At 41.7% G+C, this 25,806-nt stretch overlaps 14 protein-coding genes across 14 annotated transcripts; 4 read left to right on the top strand and 10 right to left on the bottom strand.

Annotated features, from left to right (window-relative positions):
- Positions 1–165: 165 nt before the first annotated feature.
- On the bottom strand, positions 166–1,148 carry ATC70_013019 (uncharacterized protein; the record flags this gene model as incomplete). Its single annotated transcript, XM_064832187.1, has 3 exons — positions 166–648; positions 712–856; positions 925–1,148. 3 exons carry the CDS (start codon positions 1,146–1,148, stop codon positions 166–168), a joined length of 852 nt encoding a protein of 283 aa, XP_064679890.1.
- A 1,269-nt stretch (positions 1,149–2,417) lies between these two features.
- On the top strand, positions 2,418–4,501 carry ATC70_013018 (uncharacterized protein; the record flags this gene model as incomplete). Its single annotated transcript, XM_064832186.1, has 6 exons — positions 2,418–2,599; positions 2,661–2,666; positions 2,734–2,888; positions 2,951–3,115; positions 3,171–3,312; positions 3,376–4,501. 6 exons carry the CDS (start codon positions 2,418–2,420, stop codon positions 4,499–4,501), a joined length of 1,776 nt encoding a protein of 591 aa, XP_064679889.1.
- A 275-nt stretch (positions 4,502–4,776) lies between these two features.
- Positions 4,777–6,222, bottom strand: ATC70_013017 (uncharacterized protein; the record flags this gene model as incomplete). The annotated part of the gene is made up of 2 exons (XM_064832185.1): positions 4,777–5,903; positions 5,973–6,222. The coding sequence occupies 2 exons, from the start codon at positions 6,220–6,222 to the stop codon at positions 4,777–4,779; spliced, it is 1,377 nt and encodes a 458-aa protein (XP_064679888.1).
- A 1,882-nt stretch (positions 6,223–8,104) lies between these two features.
- On the bottom strand, positions 8,105–8,752 carry ATC70_013016 (uncharacterized protein; the record flags this gene model as incomplete). The annotated part of the gene is made up of 1 exon (XM_064832184.1): positions 8,105–8,752. One exon carries the CDS (start codon positions 8,750–8,752, stop codon positions 8,105–8,107), a length of 648 nt encoding a protein of 215 aa, XP_064679887.1.
- A 1,211-nt stretch (positions 8,753–9,963) lies between these two features.
- On the bottom strand, positions 9,964–11,064 carry ATC70_013015 (uncharacterized protein; the record flags this gene model as incomplete). Its single annotated transcript, XM_064832183.1, has 1 exon — positions 9,964–11,064. One exon carries the CDS (start codon positions 11,062–11,064, stop codon positions 9,964–9,966), a length of 1,101 nt encoding a protein of 366 aa, XP_064679886.1.
- Positions 11,065–14,222: 3,158 nt separating this feature from the next.
- ATC70_013014 (Calmodulin) lies at positions 14,223–14,839 on the top strand (the record flags this gene model as incomplete). Its single annotated transcript, XM_064832182.1, has 3 exons — positions 14,223–14,602; positions 14,678–14,695; positions 14,770–14,839. 3 exons carry the CDS (start codon positions 14,223–14,225, stop codon positions 14,837–14,839), a joined length of 468 nt encoding a protein of 155 aa, XP_064679885.1.
- An 87-nt stretch (positions 14,840–14,926) lies between these two features.
- Positions 14,927–15,525, bottom strand: vps35_2 (retromer complex subunit Vps35; the record flags this gene model as incomplete). Its single annotated transcript, XM_064832181.1, has 3 exons — positions 14,927–15,113; positions 15,174–15,285; positions 15,342–15,525. 3 exons carry the CDS (start codon positions 15,523–15,525, stop codon positions 14,927–14,929), a joined length of 483 nt encoding a protein of 160 aa, XP_064679884.1.
- Positions 15,526–15,739: 214 nt separating this feature from the next.
- Positions 15,740–16,127, top strand: BUB1 (protein kinase; the record flags this gene model as incomplete). The annotated part of the gene is made up of 2 exons (XM_064832180.1): positions 15,740–15,920; positions 15,997–16,127. The coding sequence occupies 2 exons, from the start codon at positions 15,740–15,742 to the stop codon at positions 16,125–16,127; spliced, it is 312 nt and encodes a 103-aa protein (XP_064679883.1).
- Positions 16,128–16,368: 241 nt separating this feature from the next.
- SNC2_2 (Vesicle membrane receptor protein (v-SNARE)) lies at positions 16,369–16,668 on the top strand (the record flags this gene model as incomplete). Its single annotated transcript, XM_064832179.1, has 1 exon — positions 16,369–16,668. One exon carries the CDS (start codon positions 16,369–16,371, stop codon positions 16,666–16,668), a length of 300 nt encoding a protein of 99 aa, XP_064679882.1.
- Positions 16,669–16,938: 270 nt separating this feature from the next.
- On the bottom strand, positions 16,939–20,335 carry PCF11 (mRNA 3' end processing factor; the record flags this gene model as incomplete). Its single annotated transcript, XM_064832178.1, has 4 exons — positions 16,939–18,632; positions 18,720–19,811; positions 19,882–20,089; positions 20,147–20,335. 4 exons carry the CDS (start codon positions 20,333–20,335, stop codon positions 16,939–16,941), a joined length of 3,183 nt encoding a protein of 1,060 aa, XP_064679881.1.
- Positions 20,336–20,612: 277 nt separating this feature from the next.
- Positions 20,613–20,999, bottom strand: ATC70_013009 (uncharacterized protein; the record flags this gene model as incomplete). The annotated part of the gene is made up of 1 exon (XM_064832177.1): positions 20,613–20,999. The coding sequence occupies one exon, from the start codon at positions 20,997–20,999 to the stop codon at positions 20,613–20,615; it is 387 nt and encodes a 128-aa protein (XP_064679880.1).
- Positions 21,000–21,504: 505 nt separating this feature from the next.
- ATC70_013008 (uncharacterized protein) lies at positions 21,505–23,698 on the bottom strand (the record flags this gene model as incomplete). The annotated part of the gene is made up of 7 exons (XM_064832176.1): positions 21,505–22,974; positions 23,031–23,150; positions 23,215–23,287; positions 23,343–23,389; positions 23,469–23,525; positions 23,582–23,594; positions 23,667–23,698. The coding sequence occupies 7 exons, from the start codon at positions 23,696–23,698 to the stop codon at positions 21,505–21,507; spliced, it is 1,812 nt and encodes a 603-aa protein (XP_064679879.1).
- A 275-nt stretch (positions 23,699–23,973) lies between these two features.
- On the bottom strand, positions 23,974–24,477 carry fim1_2 (fimbrin; the record flags this gene model as incomplete). Its single annotated transcript, XM_064832175.1, has 1 exon — positions 23,974–24,477. The coding sequence occupies one exon, from the start codon at positions 24,475–24,477 to the stop codon at positions 23,974–23,976; it is 504 nt and encodes a 167-aa protein (XP_064679878.1).
- A 457-nt stretch (positions 24,478–24,934) lies between these two features.
- Positions 24,935–25,594, bottom strand: ATC70_013006 (uncharacterized protein; the record flags this gene model as incomplete). Its single annotated transcript, XM_064832174.1, has 1 exon — positions 24,935–25,594. The coding sequence occupies one exon, from the start codon at positions 25,592–25,594 to the stop codon at positions 24,935–24,937; it is 660 nt and encodes a 219-aa protein (XP_064679877.1).
- Between the last annotated feature and the right edge of the window lie 212 nt (positions 25,595–25,806).

Raw genomic sequence — 25,806 nt, 5'->3', positions numbered from 1 at the left:
TGTCCCAATGGATTCTGCTCTGGGTAGTTTCTCAACTGTATTGGCCTAATTATGTGTGGTAAGCCTATTGTCGAGAATGCACAACTACTATAGCTCTATTAAGCCGTGGCTGCTGGCTTCCTGGCAGCAGGTTGTCACTATTCCAAATGGATATAAAAAAAAAAATCAACCCATTTTATTCTTCTTGGCTAATCTCTGATACTCTTCTTCATCCAATACTTTTCCCGAAGCATCTCTCTTGATAGTGCTTGGTTCTCTATCCTTGATGTAATCTGATTTATGTCGCCAGCAAAATTCCTTGTCCTTTTTCTCTCCTTTTGAGTAGTTGTATTGGATCAAATCATACAGATACTTGTAGTAAAACAGGAGATTGTCATAGCGCCCATCATATACCTGTCCCTCTTTCAACTCATAAGCTTGAGCATATTCCACATAGAGGTAGTAAATGGCTTCAATAGTGGAGAGGTAATTGACACTGAGATTTTGAAATCTCCAAAAGTAGGTGAGTCGTGGCTCAATGGTCACTCGCTGCACTTTTTGTAGTATGGGTGTGGTTCGCACCATCTTTTGTGCTTGTCTCCATGTACCATCAATCACAATCATATGGTCGAATGAATCTCGAGGGATTTCGCTTAGTTTTTTAGCGTCCTATGCAAAGGGACCATCCCATGTTGGCATGCTAATCACAACCTAAACGCATATACCACTTACTGGACCAGGGAATAGCATGAGCACTCGTTCAGGCTGGCTGTATTGCGGCATCTTTTTCCAATTGTATACACCCACATCTTGATCAGCCACTACTCTGGCATGAAGTGCTGTTGTTTTTCCATCTGCTTCTTTCTCATGCTTGATGCTACCGCAATGGTATATAGTATAAGCTACCGCTACTGCTGCTGCTGTGTCATTCATAAGCATACTTACATGTCGATGGTCACAGGTAGCTTGACAAATGGCACTTGAGATCTATCCATGCCTATCACTGTAAAGCAATTGTAGCAATAATGCTTCATATTTTTGTGACATGTTGGACATGTTTCTCGGTGCAGCATGTCATAGAGCACTGTATCGTCTTGTATCTTCAAGCCTTTGAAGGGCGATTTCTCTCGCACCTCCTTTAAATCCTCGGCTGAAAGTTGATTTGACATGTTGAAATGCTGTACAAAAAGGAGAAAGAAAAAAAAAAAAGATTTTACACATCTCCATGCTGAGAGTCAAACGATCAAAAAAATTTGATTGCAGGAAATGTGTGCCTTTGATAAATGCGTTTTTTTGTGGTAAAAAGATATGAACGCATTGGCTGCTACATATATGTCCACATGTTAGATAACTTCAAAGTCAAGTTGTTGTTGCAGATGGAATACTTTCTCTCGACTAGGGTTGCATATATAGTAGAAGGAATCGGACACCATCTCGGATCAAAATTCTCATTTGGATAAACTATTCGCAACAATTAAATTTATCTAGCAAAAAGATAATCTTCCATAAGCACAATATAGAGTAGTCAAGATAAATTATAGCACTCTTTCATTCGCAACTCCCTCACCATTAGCTTCAGAAACATGCAATGCCTCTGTGATGAGAAAGGCATTCATCTTGACATCAGCCAAAGCGGCTAGTTAAAACGCCGCTCAATGTCTGCTCAAGACTAGCCGAATTTCTTCAAAAACGACTTGTTCAATAGACGTTGCCCACACTCTCTTTATCAATAATAATAAGATATTCTGAGATGAAAAGCTTGTCGAGCATCTCCTTACTTGGAAACTCCATGTTCATGATGGCGAGATGTGTCTCGTATAAGAGTATTGCTTAATGTCAATTGCTTGTCCAGATGCGTCTGGTTGTCTCTCCACGACAACATTACAAACAGACTTTATCAATGAGCACCCTACAATCATTGATGATACTAGGTTTCTTGAATGTTTTAAACATGAAACAAAAAATGTCACTGAGTTTTTGCTTTTTGACATTTGACATGTGCGTGTAAAGTTGAATCCGAGAATTTTTCAATTGCCTGTTATTTATACAAAATTTCTCAGGATAGTCAATTATCTTGCCACGCTTGCCAGGGACATGTGAAAGCTTAAATAGCCTCACTGATACACTGCCGATCATATAAATGATTTCAGGGCGCTGGGAAATCAAGATGCGTATTGGACATTTATCTTGGACAGCCATCTATGAGTGTATGCAAACAACCCCAACGCTCTCTATAAAATCCAGCAGGACAAACCTTTTGCCCTAAAATGGTGATATCAATAGTAGATACGAACGTCTTTTATGATGAAAGGGCCTAAAGAAGCACGGTTTCATTTGTCAATTCGCATTCTTTGCTGTTATTATATTAAAAGGGGGGGGGGAGTGCATGCAAAGGCGTGTATCACTCTTGTTCTTGTTCCCTTGCATACCAAAACAGCATGTCGAGTATAGATGTTCAGGACGACAACGAGAAAGAAAAGACATTGGCCAATTTAGATGTTACCACTGAGATTGTGTATGATGATGATGATAAAATTCGGCCTGAGGATACCTCCAATTTGCGCCGAGTAGCACAGAGTTTGCCTCTGGCAGCTGGATTTATCTTGATTAATGAATTTTGGTAACGTTTGTTGTGGCATTTTGTTACTAAAAGAATCACATTGGCTCATCCATTCTTCTAGTGAAAGGTATATAAGCAGCTCGTCTTGTCATTAAAACTCATCCCCACTCGCTTACAACATGCGCATTACACAGGTTTGCATATTATGGTGGTTCTACACCATTTCAGAACTATGTGCAATATGGGCCAGATGATCCACACCAAGCTGGCGCCCTGGGTAAAGGTCAATCCACTGCCACAGCTTTGCAGACCTTTTTCACCTTTTTCTGCTATTTTACTCCCATGCTAGGTATATGTGTTTGATGCTATAACTGTATACGTTTACTTATGACGGGTACAATGACCCACTAGGCGCCTTAGTGGCTGATCAATACATTGGCCGTTACAGGACCATCTTGGTCTTTTCCTTCATCTACATGATAGGTTGGCTGATTCTGACAACAACGGCTTCTCCATCCGCGTTGGCAAAGGGGGCTGGTTTTCCCGGCTATATTGTATCATTGATTGTCATTGGCCGTAAGTGGATAGTATCCCTACACATGTTCATCATCTAAATTCCATATGCCTCTAGTCGGTACAGGCGGTATCAAGGGCATCGTTGCTCCTCTCTGTGCTGATCAGTATCGACGCACTGAAAACTACTGCAAAAAGCTCAAGAGCGGTGAAATAGTGATGGTGGACTATGACCTCAGTATCCAACACTTATACAACTAGTAAGGATACAGTGATATGCATTTTTTCATGAATTACGTTGCTCACTGTGTCTTGAACTGTAGCTTTTACTGGTTCATTAACGTAGGGTCTTTGATCGGAGGCATCATCTGCCCTCTACTCGAGCTTCATGTTGGCTTCTGGGCAGCCTTCTTATTGCCTACATGTATGTTTGCCATGTCCATTTGCGTCTTTGTAGCAGGTAGTCGCTTCTATTACAAACCAGGCCCTACAGATTCTGTGATTGTCAAGACATGGAGCATTATCAAGTTTTCGTACCAGCAAAAGAGACTGCCCGAGCACCAAGAAGCCCGTAAAGCCTCTGCCTCACCACTGGACTTTGCTAAACGCGATAATGGCTTCCCCGGTATCGCTCCCTGGGACGACGAGACTCAAAACAAGGCCAACTGGGACGACAGCTTCATTGATGAGCTTAAACAAACCATCATGGCATGCAAAATCTTTGCGCCACTGTCCATCTATTGGATCTGCTATAACCAGCTGTCCAACAACCTACTATCGCAAGCGGCACAAATGTATCGTCCTGCTGGATTTCCGAATGATATCATGAACAACTTTGATCCCATTGCTCTGATCATTCTTATTCCCGTTTTCGATACGTTCTTTTACCCTCTTTTACGTAGATTGCGTATCAATTTTGCCTCTCAGGCACGTATTACAGTGGGCTTCTTCTTTGGCGCTCTCTCCATGGTGTATGCTGCTGTTGTTCAACATTACATTTACATAGACCCTTTGTACATCTCGTCTAATGGCGCCTCGTCCAATGTCAGCGTCTTTATCCAAATCCCATGCTACTTTTTGATCGCTGTTTCAGAGATCTTTGCATCCATTTGCTCCATGGAATATGCGTATACCCATGCTCCTAAATCAATGAAATCGTTGGTCTCTGCTCTCTCATTATGGCCCAACTGCGTGGCTGCACTTATTTCGTTGGCTATCTCTCCCTCTGCTCATGACCCCAACATGGTGAATGTCTATTCTGGTGTTGCTGCAGGTGCTTTTGTCACTGGTGTTCTCTACTATTGGATGTTTAGACACTATGACAAGATTGATGCAAAAGCTCAGCTTCAAAGGATGCTGGATGAGGACAACAGTTACAACATGCAGCATCTGCCTGAATCTGAAGCAGTAGCCATGGCAGAAGCTGAAGCAGAGATTATTCCTAACTAAACTGATTTCGTGTAGATAGACCAGACACGTACAATCCTTCTTTAGACCGAGTTGATGGCGTTGGGCTGCTTTTTTTTCCTAGTACTACTGTAAACTGGTACCTGAATCAATAATTCTGAATTGCCTACAATAAAAAAAACACACAAGACAACCCCCATATCATTTATGAAATCAGTTTTAGCTTTTATTGTTTTTAAAGGTACATGTATAGAGTGATATGTATAATAGTGGGAGATATGTACGGCCCATGTCAATGTATGTATAACAAATTAGCTTTAAATGGCTAAATCCAACAGAGTCTGCTCAATGGGTACAGCATCCTCCTCTTCTTCAAATTCAATATCGTATTGTAATCCAACATGTTTAAATAGATGGCATAGAACCATGGTAAATGATTGAGCCAGATGACTAGACAAGACCGAATCAGCTACGATGCAAATATCCACATAGATGGGTTTAATCCTGTCGTCATCACAGCCATCCACCAACGCTCTCTCCAGTGTCTTGTAAAGTTGAACAAAGTCCTGATGCTTTTCTTTGGATGGTGTTTGTAAAAACGCCACTTCTAATTGAGTAAAGGCAGCTGCAATGCGGTCTAGAGTCTCCTTATGCATTTGAATCCACACAGGCAAGTTGCTTGTAGTACAAGTAGTTGTGCGCCATCCTGTCACATGCGCCAACCATGTTACACCTGCTAAAATTGCCAAACGCGGTAAAGCCACAAAAGCAATAGGATCTAGAGTTTGGATTGCGCCAACATCGAGTAACTGTCGATCCATAGCACGATCCAGCGCCAATGGCAACAATTGCGTCAAGGCATCACTAAACAGTGTAGGCGAAAGGGGTATGTCATGGCTGATATTGCGTTGTAGTAGCTCAGTATCATGTTTGCCAAAGACCGTCAAGACATAGCATTCGTACAGGCTCTTTTCAAATGTAGACCAACGTTGCTCGAAAGCTGTCAAATAAGGCACCAGTGATTGCAATAAAAGATGGTTTTCTGGGCTTGAGTAGAAGCTTGTCGATGCAGCTGTGCTGGAAAAGAACTTGGCCAAGAAACCTGATGTGGCAGCGGCGTGCTGATGTTGTTTTTGAACCAAACGATGAATCATGCGACGTAATTGCTCCATAGCGATCCATACATCGGATGCTAATGGCTTCAACAGACTTGTAAACTGCTCCAAATGACGTATTTGACACTGTCGATGCAACACTTGGGCTGCAAACCAAATTGGCTCATTGAACTTTTTGGGTATATCCATGAGGTGTTTGTGCAGAATATGACATGTATCTAGAAAAATGCGCTGTTGTCGGTGTACATGATTTACGGCATACTGATGTGAGGCCTCCTCTCGCTTGATACTTTGCTTTAGCTCCAATGTACTCTTCAACCATTGTTCATCTGCACATGTATGTCATTCGTGTTAGTGGCTACTGTCAGGTTTTTACATGGCCAAGAAGCTCATCTTACCAGCATGGTAAAGCAGTGATAAAATGTTTTCTCGCTGCAATTTGGGAGCCTTTTCGTTTGTCTTTAAGGGAAAGGTCTTTATCGTCATGATACGGGCTAATGTCTCGGGAAACATGGGGTTGTTGGTGTCTTGTTGTACAAGCATGGCCTTCTCATCCTGTGGAGCAGCAGGAGCAACTGGCTCTTCGACTGACTGATAGTTCATGGCTAGTTTGACAGTATAAATGATAAAAGGATCTAATTGAGGCATATTTTGAAAACAGTAATTTTGAATAGAAAGAGTTGAAAAGAGGTTAAAAAAAAAAGAAAAAGAAAAAAAAAAAAAAAGAGGATGCTCTTGTTGATGTTTATATAGTGCAGTAGCTTAATGACAAAACAAAAGTGCATGCATAATAGCAGACCTTAAAATCATCTCCTTTTCTGTCTTTTTTCCTCTATTATTATTATTATTATCGCAAACAGCGTTTGTTTGGTACAAAAAAAAAAGCTGTCCTTTTTGTTTGGTCTCTACACGAGCTACCTCCCCCATTTTTTTTTTTGTTTGGGATATACTATATATATATATATATATATATATATATATTCCTGTTTGAAATATCAACACTAAAAGCATGTTCAAGTGTTGACCAAATCCAACGCAAGGATGCCAACATGATTGGTGGAGTGGAGTAAAGCGACATCATTGGTAGGTGCCAAATCAGATTGGCAAAATTAAGGGGTAACATGTATTGATCAATTTTTAAGATGAAATCAGCCTTTATATCCAGAAAACACGGGCACCCTGTTGAAAGCCTTTATTAAAAGTGGGGCCAGCGGTTTGCGTCTGATTGACATCATGTATCCTATATCAAAAAGTGAACAAATCCTAATCTAAGGTTTATATGCATGCTTAGAACACATACGCACATTTGACTCTGCTGGTACTGACCATCCATGTGATCTCAATTCACATAATATCAAAACTTTTTATGCAGTAAAAGTGCTGCTAGGAGACAGCATGCCACTTGTTGTTACGCAATAAAGCGGCTTCTGTATAAGGCTGATTTCAGGCAATGGATTTGACATCAAATCAAAAACCAGCTCTAGTCGTTTCTTTGCACCTCCCTCTTTAAACTGATATCCTTCTCCAAAAGCGTTTGCTTCCACTTGATCGTAAAAAAAAAAAAAAAAAAAAAAAAAACTTGGCGGTGGGAGCCCCTCCCCCTCCCCCCAATGCAATGGATGACGATCACTTTGTAGTTCAACAAAGTAAATGAGTTGGTCAACATCAACAGGTAAAGAGATAAATTATATGACAAAGGGATTAACCATATTAATATTTCTTTTAGGATTCCAACAATGTGAGATTATGTTTACTTCTATTGATATGACCAGCATGCTATCCGACCAGATACTCTTCCTACAAGATGCAATGGCTGCCCAACTGCCACAATCAACTACTTCAACGACCATCCCAAACTTGACATAGCATGAATTTCAACGAGTGATATTTGACGTATTCCGGCTTTCAATGAGGTTTGCTTTCAGGTGGCTATTTCATGCAATAATACGGCATTTGTAACTCAGAGTCGATCATCAATTTTTGTTTTATTTAAGGGGGGTGTCTCATGCATGCTATGGATTAAAGCCTTGAAAAGTTTCCTCTTGGATTAACAGTGCCTATTGGTTGTTTGATTTACACCGGAAACTGATTGAATACAGCATCATCATTCGCTTTTATCTTACATTCTTGGTTGTATTATAGTAATCATTGTTTATTGACAATAGCAACCTGTATTGTGAGTAAAAAAAAAAAAAAAAAAAAAAAAAAAAAACTACACGGAATAGATTATTGGCGCAAGCGGATTGCTTTGGTTGAATGAGCTATTATGGCTGGTGAAGAGCAAGTGAATGTTTTGAATGTTGGATGCCTTGACATTAATTACAGCCGTCTTATCAGATCTCATTCTTTTCTCTCTCGATATATCATTTGTGTAATGTGCATTGTCTTTGAGTACAAAACGCTTACCGGTTCTCCACTTGCCCTCCCGTTGATACCACATGGTGGCATTGTTTGTAACTCATTCTAACGCAATTCTTGTCAGTGGTGATTGTCTGAGGCTGAAGAAAGGGCTGATATCGATAGAGAGGTACTAGAGATCTAGCTGATTGAAGTCCAACGACAGATTGTAATGATTGTTTTCAACAGATGCCAGGTCAAATCCTTTGATCTCCACCTGCTTGAGTTGAGGAAACCAACGACCAAGGCTTTGCATCCATCCATTCACTTCAGTGGAGTAGTTGTCCAATGAGATGCTGTTGATTGTCAAAGCTTGAGCGTCAGTGAAAGCGTCAAATGTATCGATGAGTGGATCAAAGTCTGCATCAGGCGCCAAAGTGATTGCCAGATGAGAAAGGAACGTACAGCAGTGCTTCAGATATTGATAAAACTGTCGAGACATGAGAGAGCCATGGACCTTGAGAGTTTCGAGCTGAGAGGCTAGATTCAAAGCTGGCGTCGTGCCGTTTCGATCATGACCTATTACTTTGAAGCTGATACCACTACTGTGCGCCTTGAGTTTCAACATTTGCAGTTGTGGGCACGCCTGAATGAGAGCATCACATACAATAGGACAAGAGGTATCCAGTGATAAGCACTTGAGGCAAGGAAATTGATGCAGGTAGTTTGTAATGGTGTTGAAGCCAAGATGACTGATATCTGAGGCAGCAACACTGACACATAATTGATTGAGTGTAGCGCGATACTTGTAGGTGAGATAGACATAGTCATTGCCCAGCATGTAGTAGGGTGCACGATGTCCCAACCGAATGAGCTCCAACTGAGGCAGTTTGACATTGTGTCCGCACAGGTAGCGAATGTAGTAGAAGGGATTCACATCAACAAATATAATTTCTGCAAGGCGAGGACATCCATTTCATGAGGTTGATAAACTCGCGTTCAGTGATTGGATCGCCAGTGCTAGTTTGCATGATAAAGTACATTTGACGGATAGCCAGACCTTGGGCAGAATTAGCAGCAACTGCTCTTGCAAGACGTCGAATGCCACCATAACCATAAAGCTCTCTCTTCTGTGTCGTTCCTGATGTAAATGTATGAGCCGCTGTGTTCCATGATCTGCCTACGTGTAGGCATGATGTTGGCTGTAGATGGATAGATGCTGAAAGATGTTGAGAAGGATTTCGACAGGAAAGAGTGCCATGTTATAGAGATTCGTGTATAACGAGAAGAAAAGAAACAAAGTGGGAAAGAAGGGGGGGGAGGATGTGCTCTTTTTTTTTTTTTTTTTTTTTTGTACATTGCAATGAATCAGTAGAATACTGATCCATAATATCAACATTGGCCACAGTGACTCTTTGTTCTTTCAGTGCTAGCTTTGGTCTTTTCAATGGCATGGATGTCTATAGGGTGGCCAGATGGTGTGTCATGTGCAGGTAAAAAGAACATAGATTCAACCTAGACGTCAAGCAGAGACGGCAGCATTTCAATGCAGGAAGAGTATTGTATCGCTGCACAGTATCAGCAGCAAGTGTAACCATGGCTACAAAATGTGAATCTAGAGTCTGATGTATGCTTCTCTTCATTTGTTTTCGTCTTTATGGTAGAACGGTTGCATGTTTAAAGTGTGTAACACCCTTTTGGTGTAAGCAGGTACAAAGAATGATCTGCGCTTCGGGACAAGCATCCTTAATTAAATCCCAAAAGAGCAAAGCTGTCTGAAATTACAAAACTCTAATGACAAAGCCATCTTCAAGTGACATGGCAAAGATCTGCCAAGCAGTTAATAATGGAGCAATTATATCCAAATGACTTGACCAGTGGCACAAAACGTTCCATCAAGTGAAAGGCCGCAAGTAGTCAACATTAGGATGGTTCACAAGGGACAGTGTGGGTTGATTCAGAAAAATGGTTTATTCATGTGTATTCAAATAAATAATGGAAAGGTCTACGAGTGCACATGGGATGCAAATGTGTATAATGAATGCTTGCTACTTATTTCTTTTCGTTGTAAAAGGGATAATCAGTGTAACCCTCGGCATCATGGCTGTAGAAGGTATCTCTGTTGTAAGGGTTCAACTCCCAACCATTGCGAAGACGCTCAGGGAGATCAGGGTTGGCAATAAAAGCACGACCATAAGCAACCAAATCACCTGTCTTCTCAGCAATTTCGTTACCAAACTCAAGAGAAGTAGAGAAACCACCAGCAGTAATGAAGGGGCCCTTCCAGATCTTTCTGTAGCTCTCCAAAGTATCGACAGTGTTCTTTTGATCAGGCAAGAAGAAGTTGGCGCGAGATTCGATGAGATGCAAGTAAGCTAATCCAGGATGGTTCTTTTGCAACTCGGACACCAAATAACCCCACGTTGCCTCAACATCATCAGAGGCCATACCTTGGAAAGCACCTCCAGGAGAGAAACGAATAGCAGTGCGCTCCTCACCGACAGCTGCAACAACAGCATCCACGACCTCCAAAGCAAAACGACCGCGGTTCTCAACAGATCCACCATAACTGTCAGTACGGTTGTTGCTGGAGTTGTTGATGAACTGATCGATGAGATAACCGTTGGCACCGTGAATCTCGACACCATCGAAACCAGCCTCAATAGCGTTCTTGGCAGCTTGAGCATACTCACCCACAATAGACTTGATTTCATCCACAGTAAGAGCACGAGGAACTTCGTAATCAGTGCCTTGCATGGTCTTACCAGGGCAGGGGATGTCAGAAGCACTTACAACTTGTTCTTGGTTGGGATTGAGGTACTTTGATCCCACACGACCAATGTGCCACAATTGCAAAAAGATGACGCCACCCTTGGCATGGACAGCAGATGTTACCTTCTTCCAACCTTCAATTTGCTCCTTGTTGTAAATACCAGGAGCTTGAGGGTAGGCACCAGCAAGACGGGAGATGAAGGTAGCTTCAGTGACCAAGAGGCCACCGTCAGAAGCACGTTGCTCGTAATATTTAGCCTGGAGATCAGTAGGCACGGCTTCAGGAGTAGCACGGAAACGAGTCAATGGAGCAAGGACAACACGGTGCTTGAGAGTGTTGGCACCGACCTTGACAGGAGAGAATAATGCTTGAGAGCTCATTGTTGTTGTTGTTGTTGTTTTTATAGTGTTGGAGTAAATTGAATGGAATTTGGATCTTTTTGACATTCAGGGTATTTATATCCTTTGGTCTGCTGAATAATCCAAGTAGTCGGTTATCGAAACCATAATTGCTTCAATTGAAAATCCCTGAGCATTACTTGGTTAGGCAATATGGCTAATCCATTCTTTTGAATTTGTAAGCGGGGCTTGTTTTTACTAATCATTTTGAGTGAAATCTGCATGTCACGGTACTATCAAGATAAGCTCATGAAAACATAAGCTATTGTCATTGGGAGCAACGACAGTAATGCGTGGTGTCATCTGTAGATATACAAGATATTGGCGGCTACGTATACAGTCAATGACACATTTCAGCACACAGTTAAATGTTAGGCTTGATTTTGTCATCACTGGCCAGTAGAAATGACGGTTTGAGGACGGAAAAGCTGCTACAGAATTTCTCCATTCTTTTGCGTTGCGTATTAATCATCTTAAATATGAAGAGAGTGCAGTGCTTCCAACAAGTAAATGTCACAGCCAACCAAAAATCTATGCTACTGGTCAATGAAAAACAATGTCATTGGTCAGCCAAAATGTGCTGTCTACACTTGGAAGTAGATTGGTCTCCTGCTCTACAACCCTTTCTGGAAATTGAAGAAGCTAGACAGGGACAAGACTAGCGCATTATGCAATACGGTGATTCATTAGTTTACTTAATTCGACAAGTCGTTCGTTACTTTTATCTGTCTCATTCTGTCATGACTCTTTTCCCATCGCTCTCTTTTTTTTTTCCAGCACTTTCTCGTTTCCCATCAATCACATCTCTTTATTCATCCCTATGACACTACTTATGCCACTCCTCCCTCCATATCCCTCCAGTACCACACTATATTCATTCATCCTTTCTGTCGCATTTGCTTAGCTAAGACTTGAATTGACAGTTAAAACAAAAAAAAAATAATAAACAAAGACAAACAATGTCGACGGAAAATGGAGGAAAGATGGGATTAATCAAATTGAGGAATGAGAAGAACTACCGTTGACCGTTTCACACAACCAGATCTTGATTTGAATAGCTCAATTTTAGTCTTGTCCCCATGCAGAAGAGAGTGGTTCTATATGGCTGCTATGATCCACCACGATTGATTTGATCATTTTACAGCTTCTATAACAAAAGTTAGTATGACATAAACATACAAAACACATTTTTCATACTTTAAAAATATGGCAACGGCGCCAGGATTGTTTGATAAACCAGCGTTTGAAATCACACAAAGCCGAATCTTTTTTGATTGAGTGTCCAATGAAGTCGATTATTGCTTGAATGTCCCCATCGCAATAAGCCAAGCTGGCTGCCTTGACGTTATTGTTGCTGTTGGTATTGCTGTCTGACAAGAAATCGCTGATATTATCCCTTCTTTATGGTTTATCAAAAGAGGATCTCCACCATTTCGTGGTGGGTTGCCAAGTCGTGTTTCTGGCAGGATGTAGTCTCTTTGTTATCACTTCAAGAGCTACTCCCCTCTGCTTCTTCTATTTGGTTGGCGCTGACTACCTTTTGTAGTGGTTCAGATTTGTTGGTAATCGACAAGGATGTTCTGATTGCTCTCAATACTGCTTACAGTACACTTTGGAAGTATCATTGGCGATGCGTCATAGATGAGGAGCCTTGGATAGCTTCTGCTGCTATCAATATGGTCCGTCAAGACCATGGTATACTCTTTTCTTCTCTTTCTTTGGCAAGTGTTCAAGCTGGCACCTTGGCCTTGTCTGTAATTACTCTATAGACATTAATCTTAAAGCTAATAAAGATACACTTTAATACAAAAAAAAAAAGGCTGATATTATCACTGACCACAGTATTGCTTGAATATAAAGTTGGACTGGTAGGTGGTGTCCTAGGAAAAGTCTTGCATGTAAAGGGACTTTTCTCGATAATTGACTTCCCCATGGCAAAAGGATGTTGAGGGCCTTGCTCTTCGGTATACGTAACATTAAACACATTGTTGCCTGCAATGTCATTTCCTTTTCGTCGGTTGTCAACAGTGGGCACCATATCAGGTACAAGGCATATGGCCTGACCGTGTGTTAATAAGCTGTTTTTGGATGTTGACATGAATTTGATAGTAAATCGATAAAAAAAACAGGTAAAAAGAGAGAGAGAGAGAGAGAGAGAGATGGTACGTGTTTCTTTTTTCGAGCGTTTAACAGATGTTTTCAAACAAGTGTTCGATTGACGGTGGAATAACTGAAAGTTATCGAGTAGCCACCAACACTGTGAACAAAGGTGTTAGTTGGTTAATGCAATATGAGAAGCAATTGCTTAGCGCTATTCTGGCGGTCTAAAACGGCTTTTAACGCGAGAAAGTACCGCTCAAATGCATCCAATTTGGCTGTGCTTTGCACCATCTGGAGTGGTAAGAGGCATTGCAAGTATGCTGTCGACCTGCATATGCAATGTGTAGCATGGATACCAGCATTGAATATTTTAAAAGAGTCAGATCCATAGTAAAAGACCTTTTGTAAGATTCTTGTTTGAGACATAAAACCTAACAAGTGAACAGTAACAGGGTTCTCAAGGTACATGCATCTGGTAGGTGCTTAATAAGGAGAATGTCTTTTAGACTGACATGATAAAATACCAGTGACAACGAAACAGCACCTTCATATCATCTCAGCAGATCAAAATTACATACGTTTGATCATCCTCATTTACGAAATCGTTATTGCATGTGCCGTGTGGCCTACCGGAGACATCTTCTGTGGCATGCAAGGGAAAAGAGCTTATAGGACTCATCGTGAAATTGGCCCCACTCTTTAATAAATGACGCGAATGACAAAAGGTGATTAGCGCTGAAACATTTTGAATTATCGGATCAAAAATGGCATAAAGCTTCATAAAGCAAGCCATTGATCCATGTACTACCAAATCAATACATGATCTCCACCTCGGATAGCCTGCTCGTTCAGATGGTTACTGTATGACTCAAACAAGGGTGCTACGTAGGCTTTCATTTTTTGATCCAGTGACTTGAATGCAAAAGTGTAAAAAAAAAAAAAAAAAAAAAAAAAAAAAAAAAAAAAAAAAAAAAAAAAAAAAAAACCATGTACAGCCTCTCTTGGTTTTATACTTCTTTTTCTCCATATCATACTAAACCATGGATAACAAGAATCGCTTGCACCCAAATCCACCTGATGTGGATGTTGCTCCATGTGCGCCTCCATCGTACGAATACAATGCCAACTATCATCAACAGCAGCCAGCGTCTTGTTCTCCATCCGCATCATCCTATCAGCATCACAGCAGCATGATGATGCCCAGTGCTCCGCCAAGCATCCCGCCAAGTCAGCAACATTTTACATATGGCTCCGTGCAGCCGCAACCAAGTCTTTGCCATCCGTATGCTCTCTATCAACAACAACATCAACACCAACAATCATATCAAGAGCCTCCTCAGCACTATCGATACATTATTTCAAGTCGAGATCGAGGAGATCGTCACTTTCCTGTGAACGCAGCACTGTTTGTTCTGGGATGGTATGCATCCATGATTTGCAAAGTATATATATATAAAAAAAAAAAAAAGTTTATTGATGTATGTTTCTATTGTAGGTTATTCCCTCCACTATGGTTCATTGGATGTTGTTGGAAAAGTCAAAATGTATATGAAAATGCATGGCGTAAAGCAAATGTGTTCATGACAGTACTGAGCTTGATTGCATTCACGCTGTTTACCATCTTCTTGACTCTACTCATGTTGGAAGAACGAGATAATTTACCGCCTGCAAATCCAGGTGATTTACCCGGCCTTCCTCCTACCATGTCCATATTGAAATTGAAAGGGTATCTATCTTTCGTCCATTAATCTTCTTCTTCGTCCGAGGAAGAGTCAGTATCTGACATGACGGGTCTATTATTGTTTACAAATAAATCATCTTGATCGTCCTCATCCTCATCTTGATCTTGGTCCATGTCCTTCTTTGTTGAGGCCGGCTGTTGTTGCTGTTGTTGCAATGGCTCTGATTTGGAATCAGAAAATTCCTCTGGCCTGCATGAATACTGTATGAATAGCCAGAATCATCATGGCGATCATGTCTAGACATCTTACCATTTTCCTGCCGCTTTCAAGTCTTTGATGTTTTTGGGAAACAAGACTTGCACAATTTCACCGCCCACCTTCTCAGAGATGCCAACAGTGGGATCCACAATGACATAGTGTCCTAAAGAATGGTTCATGAGTAAAGATTGACACGAGACAAGCGTGTCAGTGCAATACCTCTTTTCAGCCATACCACATTTCTAAAACGAGGAGGTAATGTCACTAGTTTCTTTTCTCCATCTATGAATTCAACCTCATGCTGATGGTTTCCTCTTGGGCCCAATGAACGAGCATACACTTGTCCTTGTTCAATTTCAAAAACGTCGTCGAGCTGATCTCTTGCTGTTTGTTTCTTTCCCATGATTGTATAAAATGTAATGTAGCTGAGCAAGGTGTTGAAAAAAAAAAAAAAATATATATATATATATAGGGTTGAATGGAAAATTTTTTTACCTTGGCTAGGCTGGCTTTCAAAATGTGTGTTGGAGAAAGGGGAGAAAGTTGCCAATGGATTTTCAACAGAGACGTCTTTTTTTTTTTTTTACCCAATTCACACTATGCAATCTCAACCATTCATGTATAACAATATACAACCACAGCCAGCACCTGTGCCACTGCAGTATCAACAACCGCAGCCACAACAACAGCAACAATTCACGCAAGCGAGTGTCATTGATTCATTGAATGCAGTAAATCAACACATTCAGCAGCAACAACAGCAACACCAGCAACAACCACAACCAGAAAAGAAGTTAGGTTTGTATCTCTCTTGCAAGACCGAATGAACTTCTAAGCTAACAACATCATCATCATCATCATCATGACCATGTAGATGTATCATATAAACGTCAATCAGATGGACCCATCTTATGGTTTGCTGGACCTCCTTTAAACGTGATACCAGATAGCGCACCTTTACACTCTGTGAGCTATTTGGATTGGAAGAAAAAGCAGCAGCAATAGAGAACGGTACACATCAGATACAAACAAAACTTTACTTGATTAGGTGTTGTATCCGTGGGATTTTTTAACGGCATAAATAATAAAACGCCCAGAACTACACACCCAACATCTATCTCTCTTGCTCTCTGTCTCATTATGATGGCAAGATAAACAATGGGTATATAAAGGGAGGGGAAGGGTTTCTGCAATCTCTTTCTTCTTTCATTACTCTTTTTTTTTTTCTTTTGAAATAAATCAAATCATGTCTTTAATTACTCTTCATGCTGGTCGTCGTTGGGTCGCTGTTGTCAACCGTCCTCTTGTGGCATTTCATCGTGCCTATACGCTGATCCCCTCTACCCCTCACCCTGTTGCTTCTGCCGCCACCACAGAAAATCCCGTTGTGAAAAATCACCAAGAGCAAGATTACAATACCATTCATGCATTGTATAATAATGAAAATCAATCTGTCCATGAAACCACTACCCATTCATACCGTTCATTATCGGATGATAATGAAACTACTTTTGGCCCTACTTTTAACAGTGTGTTTGATGAATAATAGAATTCTCAACTGTATATAATAAATCTCTCACTCTCTTTTTTTTTTTTTTTTTTTTTTTTTTTTTTTTTCTCAATGTGTTTGTTTGCTTGCGCAAGTAACATAAAGTAGAACCAATACACACAATCGCACGTGGATGGACTACCACAACACACATCATGCGAGCTCCCCCCCCCCCCTTGGTACGCCAAATGTTGTGTTTGCGTATCATGATGAATCCAAAAGTGCGTATAAAATAAATAGCAAGAAAATGTTAAAATTACAGCTCTATTAAATGAATGGGATATCATCCATATCAATATCATCGTCTAATAATGCATCGACATCTTGGTCGATATGATCTTGTTCTTGTTGTGTTAGGGGTTTATCCTCTTCTTCTTCTTCTTCTTCTTTTTCTTGTTGCTGCTGCTCTGCCTTTTCTTCTTCAATGGCTTGTTGAGGTGTAGTGGTGCCACTTGTATGATTGCTGCTGTTATTATCGCTGGATAAGAAGGTTCTTGATAAAGTAGATCGAACCCCACCCACGCTCAAGATCTTGTTCATGATGGAATTGGTTGGACTTGTACTTAGATCCTCCACGGTTGTTGTGGTGCCTCCAGCATTGCCTGCTTTTTGGTCACTTGTCACTTCATTGTCATTTGCCAAATTCTCATCACCACTGGTGTTGCTTGATATAGAAAATTTACGGCTCAACAAGGTAGGCGTGCTTGAACTGCTCTGCAGCTTACGATGGCTGATGTTGCTATTGTTGCTGCTGCTGCTGCTATCCGATCGAGATGTAAAACTACGCAAGAGACCACGTCCTGAAGAAGAAGACGTGGAAGCTACCACAGAGCTTGCAGGTAAGGCAGATGGATCGGGCTTGATGGGCTTGGGCTTTGGAGAGACAGGCTCTACTGGCACATCCAACTCTGGTATATCAATGTCTGCTACAGGCGCTTTCCAATAGTTCCAGTCATTAAACTCTTCATCCACCACACGATTGATAGGAGGGAAAATCTGATCCACCAAATCATTGAGATGGATATACGAACTCTTGAAGCCCAGCAACAATTCCAGCTTCAAATCACCGTACGGATCAATGGTGAAAATACGAGACGCAGGCACATTGACGCTACGATAGGATCTAGCATCTGTAATACGGTTACCAAAGCCTGCGTAAAACGGATCTCTGCCACCAAACAAACGCTGGACATCTCTCAAGCAGGCCATCTTAAACACTTCTGGTTTTCGCATAATTACCTCGCGATGCAGCGACGTAAAGAGTCGATCTGGCGACATGATGACAGGGCCGTCGGGTAGCTGATATTTGTCTTGGGCCACCTTCTTGAGATAGTCTCGTGTGTAGTCCGCTTGTCCAATGGCTCGACTTGTCAGGTACAAAAAGTGGTATCCGTTGTTGGCAATGTCTGTGTAGAGTTTGGCCACACCCATGTGTGTCCAATCCTTGCCAATCATAGTAAAGACATGACCCAGTGTATCTGATTTGGTAATGGTGCCATCGATGTCTGAAATCACGACTTGAATTCCATAATCCCAGTAAAAGATCTTGGCTGCACAGGTGGCTGTACCTTGATAAGCACTGGAGACGGAAAAAGAAATGGTGTTGACGCCCTTTTTGAGACAAAGGCTCTTGAGTTGGTCGGATGTAAGACGCAAGGTCTTTGCATACACCTTGTGTGGTGCTTGCTCTTCAGCAGATTGCCCTGGATGGACATGATCAGCAGACCATCCGACGGATGTAGTGGTGGTGGTGGTAGTAAAGGTGGTGGTTTCTTGCTCCTCCTTTGTAGCTAGATTGGGTGCTGCTGCTGCTGCTGCTGCTGCTGCTGCTGCTGTTTCCTCTTTTAATTGTGTGGTAGTTGAGGTGTCCTTGCTGTCTGCTGTGTTGCCGGTCGTCGTCGTCGTCGTCGTTGTGGGAGGTGCTGCTGCTACCGATGATCGACTCAGCCACTGTCTCCAACCTATACAATATGAGTTTCTATGCCCTCTCACTTACTAGCCCCCGTTTACGCTTTTTTTTTTTTTTTTTTTTTTTTTTTTTTTTTTACCTGTGCCATAAGAGTACGATACACGACTATCTGCTGCCTCCTCTTCATCTTGAGGCGTTTCTTCCAGCGGTTTCTTGTATAACAACAAGGAAGTAAATAAAGGTCCTGTGCGTCCAGCTGCATAGTATCGGTTGCTATAACGAAAGACCAGTCGCTTATCATTCAGCATGCTGGGGTTATGTGTGAAATTGTCGTAGGTGACCTTGTGTTGATCGAAAACCTGGGCGTTTTCCTTTTCATCTTTACCGAATGCAGAGAAGCCACATAAACTCATTTCAATGCGATAGATTTGGCCTGGCAGTAGTGCGAGATGATCTTGTACAGTGTCAGCAGGTTGTGTGGGCGGTGTCGATAATGGTGCATCCATCGAGTCATTGGTAGCCTGGCGTTTAGCACTTCCCCAACCCCAAAGGCTCTTTTTGGGCTCCTCTTCCTTCACTACTACTGCTTGAGGTGACTCTTCTGCCACGCTTGAATCTTCTGCTGTTTGATAACTCGTCTCGCCTCTATTCTTCTCCTCTGATTGTTTGTTGACATCCAAATCAGCAGGCTCCAAACCATCCAAAGCAGGAGGTGAATGCACCCCATTTTCATCCAGTAACAAGTGAGTCATCTCCTTTTCCAATGCCTCTGTGTTAGCATTCACACCAGGTGTAGCAAACGCTTGGTCTTCACTCCACTCATCACCACCCGTCTTATAACCAGCAATATCCAGCACAATGGATTCATCCCCTTTACTGTCTTCCTTATTGACGGATGTATGCGTGACCTCCATGAGCGTGTTGTACAAATCACCGCCTGCAGGACGAACAATAAATCTCTCCTTTGCGACTGTGGTTGTGGTAATGGCCTCAGGAATCACTCTTTCAACGATATGGCCGTCATCCACAGGGTAGATTTGAGGCTCTGGCAGCTCAATATGCTCGTCGTGTGTGTTGTAAGGATCCATCTTGGTCACAACTTTATCCATTTGCTCTTCAATGATCATTTTGGGCGATTGTAGTTCGGCTGGTAATGGCAACTTTTTGAGGGAATCATCGTCTTCAAATGTGTCTGCTGCTGGAGCTGTGGTAGTGCCGGTCGTGGTGGTTTCTGTGGGGGAGCATTGAGATGATATAAGTACACTGGCTGATCTGACAACAACATCCTGAACATGGCAAACCTTGCTTCTCTTCTGGCTTGTCTTTGGATTCGCCAATATCAAGATAGGGAGGATCCTCTTGCAATTTTTCAGGTACTGCTTCCATAATGGGAGATGTTTGAAACTCTTCGGGCACCTCATGTTCGGTTTCAAATACAAAGAATGCTTCCCCTGCTTCACCTACTTTCATGACATACGGCACCACTTGGCCGTTGACCTTGATTTGGACCTTGATTTTTATACATGTGAGTCTCATTGCGTATCACACGGACAGATGGAAACTTACTCGCTTTTCCTGTGGCATCAAGACGGATAGTTTGCCAAATCGAACATGGAACGGCGAACAAGCCAAATCGCCATCTTCCTGTTCCACGACAACAATATCAATGGCACCTGATAGAGTGGCAGGATTGATTTCATTATAGAAATTATGGACTGAAGTAAAGATACTTCCTAGTCGACCCACGTATTCCATACTTTTTTTTTTGTTTGTAAAGAGAGAGAGAGAGAGAGAGAGAAAAAAAAAAGAGATAAAGAAAGAGAAAAAAAAAAGAGAAACAGAAAAAAAGATATCCACTATTAAAAATCACATGAAAAAGCAAGGCATATTTCATGTGGAAATTACCGTTTCCAGCTCCTTCAGCACCTCTTGTGTGTAGAGTCCGAGCTCTCTGCTTTATTAAAGCATCTCTACGCATGCTTCAATAGTAGCAAACGCAACACAGTACACAACATGTCTTTCATGCCATTTATTAGACATTAATAACATTTGCATTTGCAACCACTTGATTTTGGAAATACAATACAAATCTCGCTTTTGGATCTTGATCCACTGACCCCAACTGCTGCATTCTAAACTGCTGTATACGCTTGTTCTTCACCAACAGCAGACTATCCTCGTAATTTAGAAGCACGCTTGGTATACGGATAGATCGTTGCGTGCCTGAGCCAGCAGCCATACGAAACAAGGACTGATTTGGTTGGTTGTTTAAAAACACAACAGCACGAGCCCCCGCCTGTTGCGCATGCCATGCTTTTTCTTCAAACGTGCATTGGCCTCTTGAAATCACCATGACTTTGTGCTTGCCAGTTTCAATAGGATCGCATCCAAACCCGCCAATAAACTCGAGTTCAGACATGTTGATTTGAATAGGATACGTAGGACCAAATTCAGCTTTGAGGCCTATGAATTCGAAGCATTGATCTTGGCCTGTGGATTTGATACTCACTTCAAAATCACTTGCCAGATAATCTCTTGGTTTGCTGATGCCAGATTGCAGCACTGTTAAGCGAAACAGGTCGCTGGACGTGGTGAGGTATTCCAAGAGCGCATGCAGTGGTAGCGTGAGGGTCTGATGCTCGGTAAAACTATGGAATAAATAAATCTCTAGTTTTATTTTGTTTTTTTTTTTTTAAAAAAAAAAAAATAGTGTAATTTACCTAGTAGTTGGTGGATGAACTATAGTGTTGCAAAAAAAAAGGAAGAGATAGAGTAGAAAGTGAAAATATAAATGAGTTTTTTTTTTTGTTGGAGAGATCAATATGAAGGTCTATGATGATGTGATGTGTAATATGAAAAAAAAGGGCGATAATATACAAGGATATATAGTAATGAAGGGGTATACATGTATCATACAACAGAAACTAACCTCCTTTGACAAAATACTCATTCTTTCTGCCACCACTAATCAATTCAAGCTTGAGTCCTGACAACGATTTAGCCAAATATCCGCCCAAAATTTCCATCAAATTGTTGTTGTTGTTGTGTTGTTGCTTAAAGAGCCGTTCTGCTGGCGAAGAGAATCCAAACGACACACTGTACGATTTGATGGCATGATATGGCGATTCACAGTATCCATGTGGAGATAGAGGCGGTAGCGTTGGCGTGGTAATGGCATAGCCAACCATGTGAGCTGCTACATCCATATGAGGCTGGTATGGCATTGTTGTCATTTCTAATGCATTGGGCAGAGATGCATAGTGTCTCCTACTTGGATTATAGCGTTGACATGTGCCAGCTGGAGATTGTTGCAGTGTTGCTATCGCTGGTTTGCTAGCTATGTTGCTGTTGCTACTATGATAAAGATACTTTTTCGGTAGTCCCAAAACATGGCCTTCTGTTGTAAACACATAGTTGCTGTCCATGGTATTGATAGGATGATCCGCATCGAACAAGAGATACAAGTACTTGAGGGTTTCACTCAGCATGAAACTTTCCATACGGTCCTCTAGTCTTCCTGATCTGACATCGCCAATGGAAGCAAATCCACAGGGGACCCGAGTGCGATTATTCAGATCCTCTACCACCATTTCTCCCACCTCCAAGTAGAACGGATCTTTGGTCGCCATGTACAGATGATAGGTGGACTCGATGAATTCAGGCCGCAGTGGGTAATAAGGCAAATCCACTGTTTTTTGGTAGAAATCAAACCGTTCGGGCAACGCATGATATCGACGCCAAATGTTGTAAAATACCAGATGGTGCTTGATGGCCGAATCCAAATCGCCTTGCAGTACTTGTAGACCTGGGAAGAAGGCACTGAGACTATCGACCCAGTAGCTCATCAAAGAGCCTGTGCTCATGTGTACATTGCGATACAAGTAGCCGGATGGATCACGCACATACAGCAAGAGTGCTTTGTAGGCTTGATCAAACATATCCTTGTATTCTTGCTCGCCAAATAGCACATGTGCTTTCAACATGTACTCAAATACAGAATCAATACCAGCACCTGTCGATGAGGCTGTGTGAATCCAATGGCCAGTTTGTATGTCAATTACGTTGCCTAGCAAGTTGAGATGAGACCGACGATGCCATACTGCCTTGAGCGCTTTTTTGGCTGCTTGTTCGTATGTTGGATCGCCTGTCAATCGACTTAGAACACCAAACTCCAGAATCAAACTACCAGCGCCCGCCGTGCAAGTCTCTGTGGTCTCGGATGGTGGTACGCCTCTTTTGAGATTGACTCGAGGAAATGGAATGCCAGTTTTGGAGGTTTGAAATGCAGGCATCAATCTGTCCGCCAAATCTTTGGCCATGTACAGTAGTTCGTCGTTGTAGCCTTGAATGGTATGATTGAAAGATGGGTCTGTGGCTAGCATATGAGCAGAGAGCTAATTATGTGGAGTGAATACGCAGTGTGGATCAAGGCGTTGCATGTACACTTTACCAGACCACCAAGCGCTCTGATATTGACTTCAAACACTTGAACCTTGTTGTCTTGACTAAATGACACAGTTTTTATCACTCTGTCCACAGCTTCTTCAAATTGTTCCTGCGTTCCTAGCATCTGTTGTGGCACTGGTGATCAGTAAGTCTTATCGTAGCCATTTGAAAAATAGCGTGATAGTTACAGCCAATGTGTCTAATGTATCCACGAGTGTAAGTGAGTAATCTCCCAAGACATCGTTGATATTGATGTTGTTTCTACATTGTAACTTAGTTATCTTTTTCTTCTTGTCACTGTAAGCTATGCACCTACGGATTATATTTATCGCTGCCCCTGCCAGTGCATTTGAAAGGATTCAGCTAATCATTGTAGGTATTAGCGCTCTGGCATGTAGTTGGCTTCTCTCTCTCTCTCTCTCTCTCTTTTATATTTTCTTACCTCATCTTCTGGATAAGCGTGCTGCATATAATTGTTCCAGCCATGATCAAACATTTCCTGGTCCATCATATGAATACGTGTCTTTTGGCTAAATGCCTGCTGAAAATCCTTACCTTTGTTAGATCTCTACATAATTCCAAGTTACTACAGTTGCAAACCACATGTGCATATGCCAACAACAACAACAACAACACTTACTTGAGCTCCAAACGTCGTTTATCCGTCATCATGGCATGGCATTGCGTTAACAATAAGCATATTACACACACAAGCAAGGTAACTTTGAATTGCTCAATGCCATGATATGAGAAATAGCTGAGCATAACATAAAATCAAATAGACTAAAAGGGAAGAGAGAGAGAGAGAGAGAGAGAGAGAGAGAGAGAGAGAGAGAGAGAGAGGAAACAAAGGAAGGAGACCGTTCATTTATTTATTGAGAGATTTGGATTGGTACAACACTAGCAAGTGTGTGATAAAAATTTGACTATCCGCTTTTGTCACCATATTACAAAGCATTTACAATCAAAGTGATGATAGAGACCAATACAAAGGATGACAGGACCACCTTGTAAGATACCACAGCACTGCTAGATGCAGTGTTTCCAGCAGCAGAAGATGGTGTTGGTTGGGCAGAGGACGATGCGACGCTGGAAGATGTGCTGATAATGGAGCTGCTGCTACTGCTGCTGCTGCTGCTGCTGCTGCTGACTGCAGTTGGAGTAGCTACGGCTGTAGATGACTCGACAGCAGAGCTTGCATCACTGCTATTATTACAAACAGCCTTTTGAACACCAGGACAGCATTGATCATCAATGATCTTGCAGTTATCCTTACAATGAGCTGGGCATGTTAAATCTCTCTTGCTTAATGTTGCAGTTGGACATAATGACATGGCACACACAATACCGCCAGAAACAGCAGGCAATGAGGCTGTTGGTCTGTCAACAGCGCTTGCCAAAGTGATGATAGAAAGCAAAAAGGAGAGTAAGGTGGCTATAAAGAGCTTCATTTTTTTTTTTTCTTTTTTCAAAAAAAAAAAAAAGAGAGAGAAAAAGAGAGGAATATCCAGAAACATCCCCACCCACCCATACACCTTGATTTATAGCATTTTCATCATAGTGCTGGTTACACTTACATGAGATTGCAATCTCTGACTCTGCTAATTGCTCTCCTCTTTTTTTTTTTCTGCGTCTGTTTTTTTTAAAGGGTCTGGCTAGATACGCATATAAACCTGTATCTGAGGTTAAAGTGCCATTCATCAGAGCATAGTTACAGTGCCATTGTATACTCCTTTCACCTATTGAATAACCATGATTGCACTAATTCATATACTGTTTTTTTTAGTTACACACATTCAAATAATCAAAAGCAGTGTAACATGTAGTATTCAAGACGGGCAACGACTTCTATTTATACAATTGCTTGATCTGTTTAAATTTGCCTTTTTTGAGAAACTATAAATTACATTAACATGCAATATGAATCTTGATGACATGAGATGATTGCTGTGCTTGCTCAAAGGCGTCCACTGTTTGGCTTAATGAAAAACGATGTGTGACCAATTCCTCCATAGATACGTATCCATGAGCCGCCAATGCAATAGCTTCTTCATGTGCCTGAGCATATCTAAAATTGCCCCTGTCATCAATCTCCCGCGTCGATATCAAATCAATGGGCATCACACATTGCACCATGCCCATGCCAATCAACATGACGACACCTCCTCGACGTACTGTGTGCATAGCTAAGCAAATGCTGGTCTCAGCCCCTGTACATTCAAATACAACGTCAATGGCATCTGCACTCAATTGCAATAAAACAGCTTGCTGTTCTGCCCATGCCACCTGCAAAAGATGCATTGGCATGGGCAGTAATTCGGTTTTGATACCAGGCAGATACTGCTGAGCAAAATCCAAGCGTGTTTGGTCAATGTCCATGACAAGACAATCGGAAACACCTCGAGCATGTGCCACCGCTGCCACAAAGAGCCCAATAGGGCCGGCACCAATGGCAATGATGGAGGAAGATGAACCTAGTTCTACTACAGGTGTGCGTTTCACAACATGAACTGCAACAGTGAGAGGTTCAATCAAAGCACCTTGTTCATAGGTCATGCAATCAGGCATTCTACGTATTAAACATTTAACCGGCTGATTCATGCAAAAAGAGAGAGAGAGAAAGAGGGACTCGTACAACAAACATGTGTTTTTAAACAACATAGCAACCATTCAAGCAAAAGGAAACTACATGTAATTAAAAGCCCTTGGTCATCTTTGACATATTGGTACATAACGAAATTCGTCCTACAAGTACCATGGAGATCGTTTTGTTTAAAATG

This window comes from Mucor velutinosus, assembly GCF_035048745.1.
Source record: "Mucor velutinosus strain NIH1002 chromosome Unknown tig00001571, whole genome shotgun sequence".
Classification (NCBI taxonomy): Eukaryota; Fungi; Mucoromycota; class Mucoromycetes; order Mucorales; family Mucoraceae; genus Mucor; species Mucor velutinosus.
The sequence above is the reverse complement of the archived record's forward strand: the minus strand, read 5'-3'. Positions and strand labels throughout refer to the sequence as shown.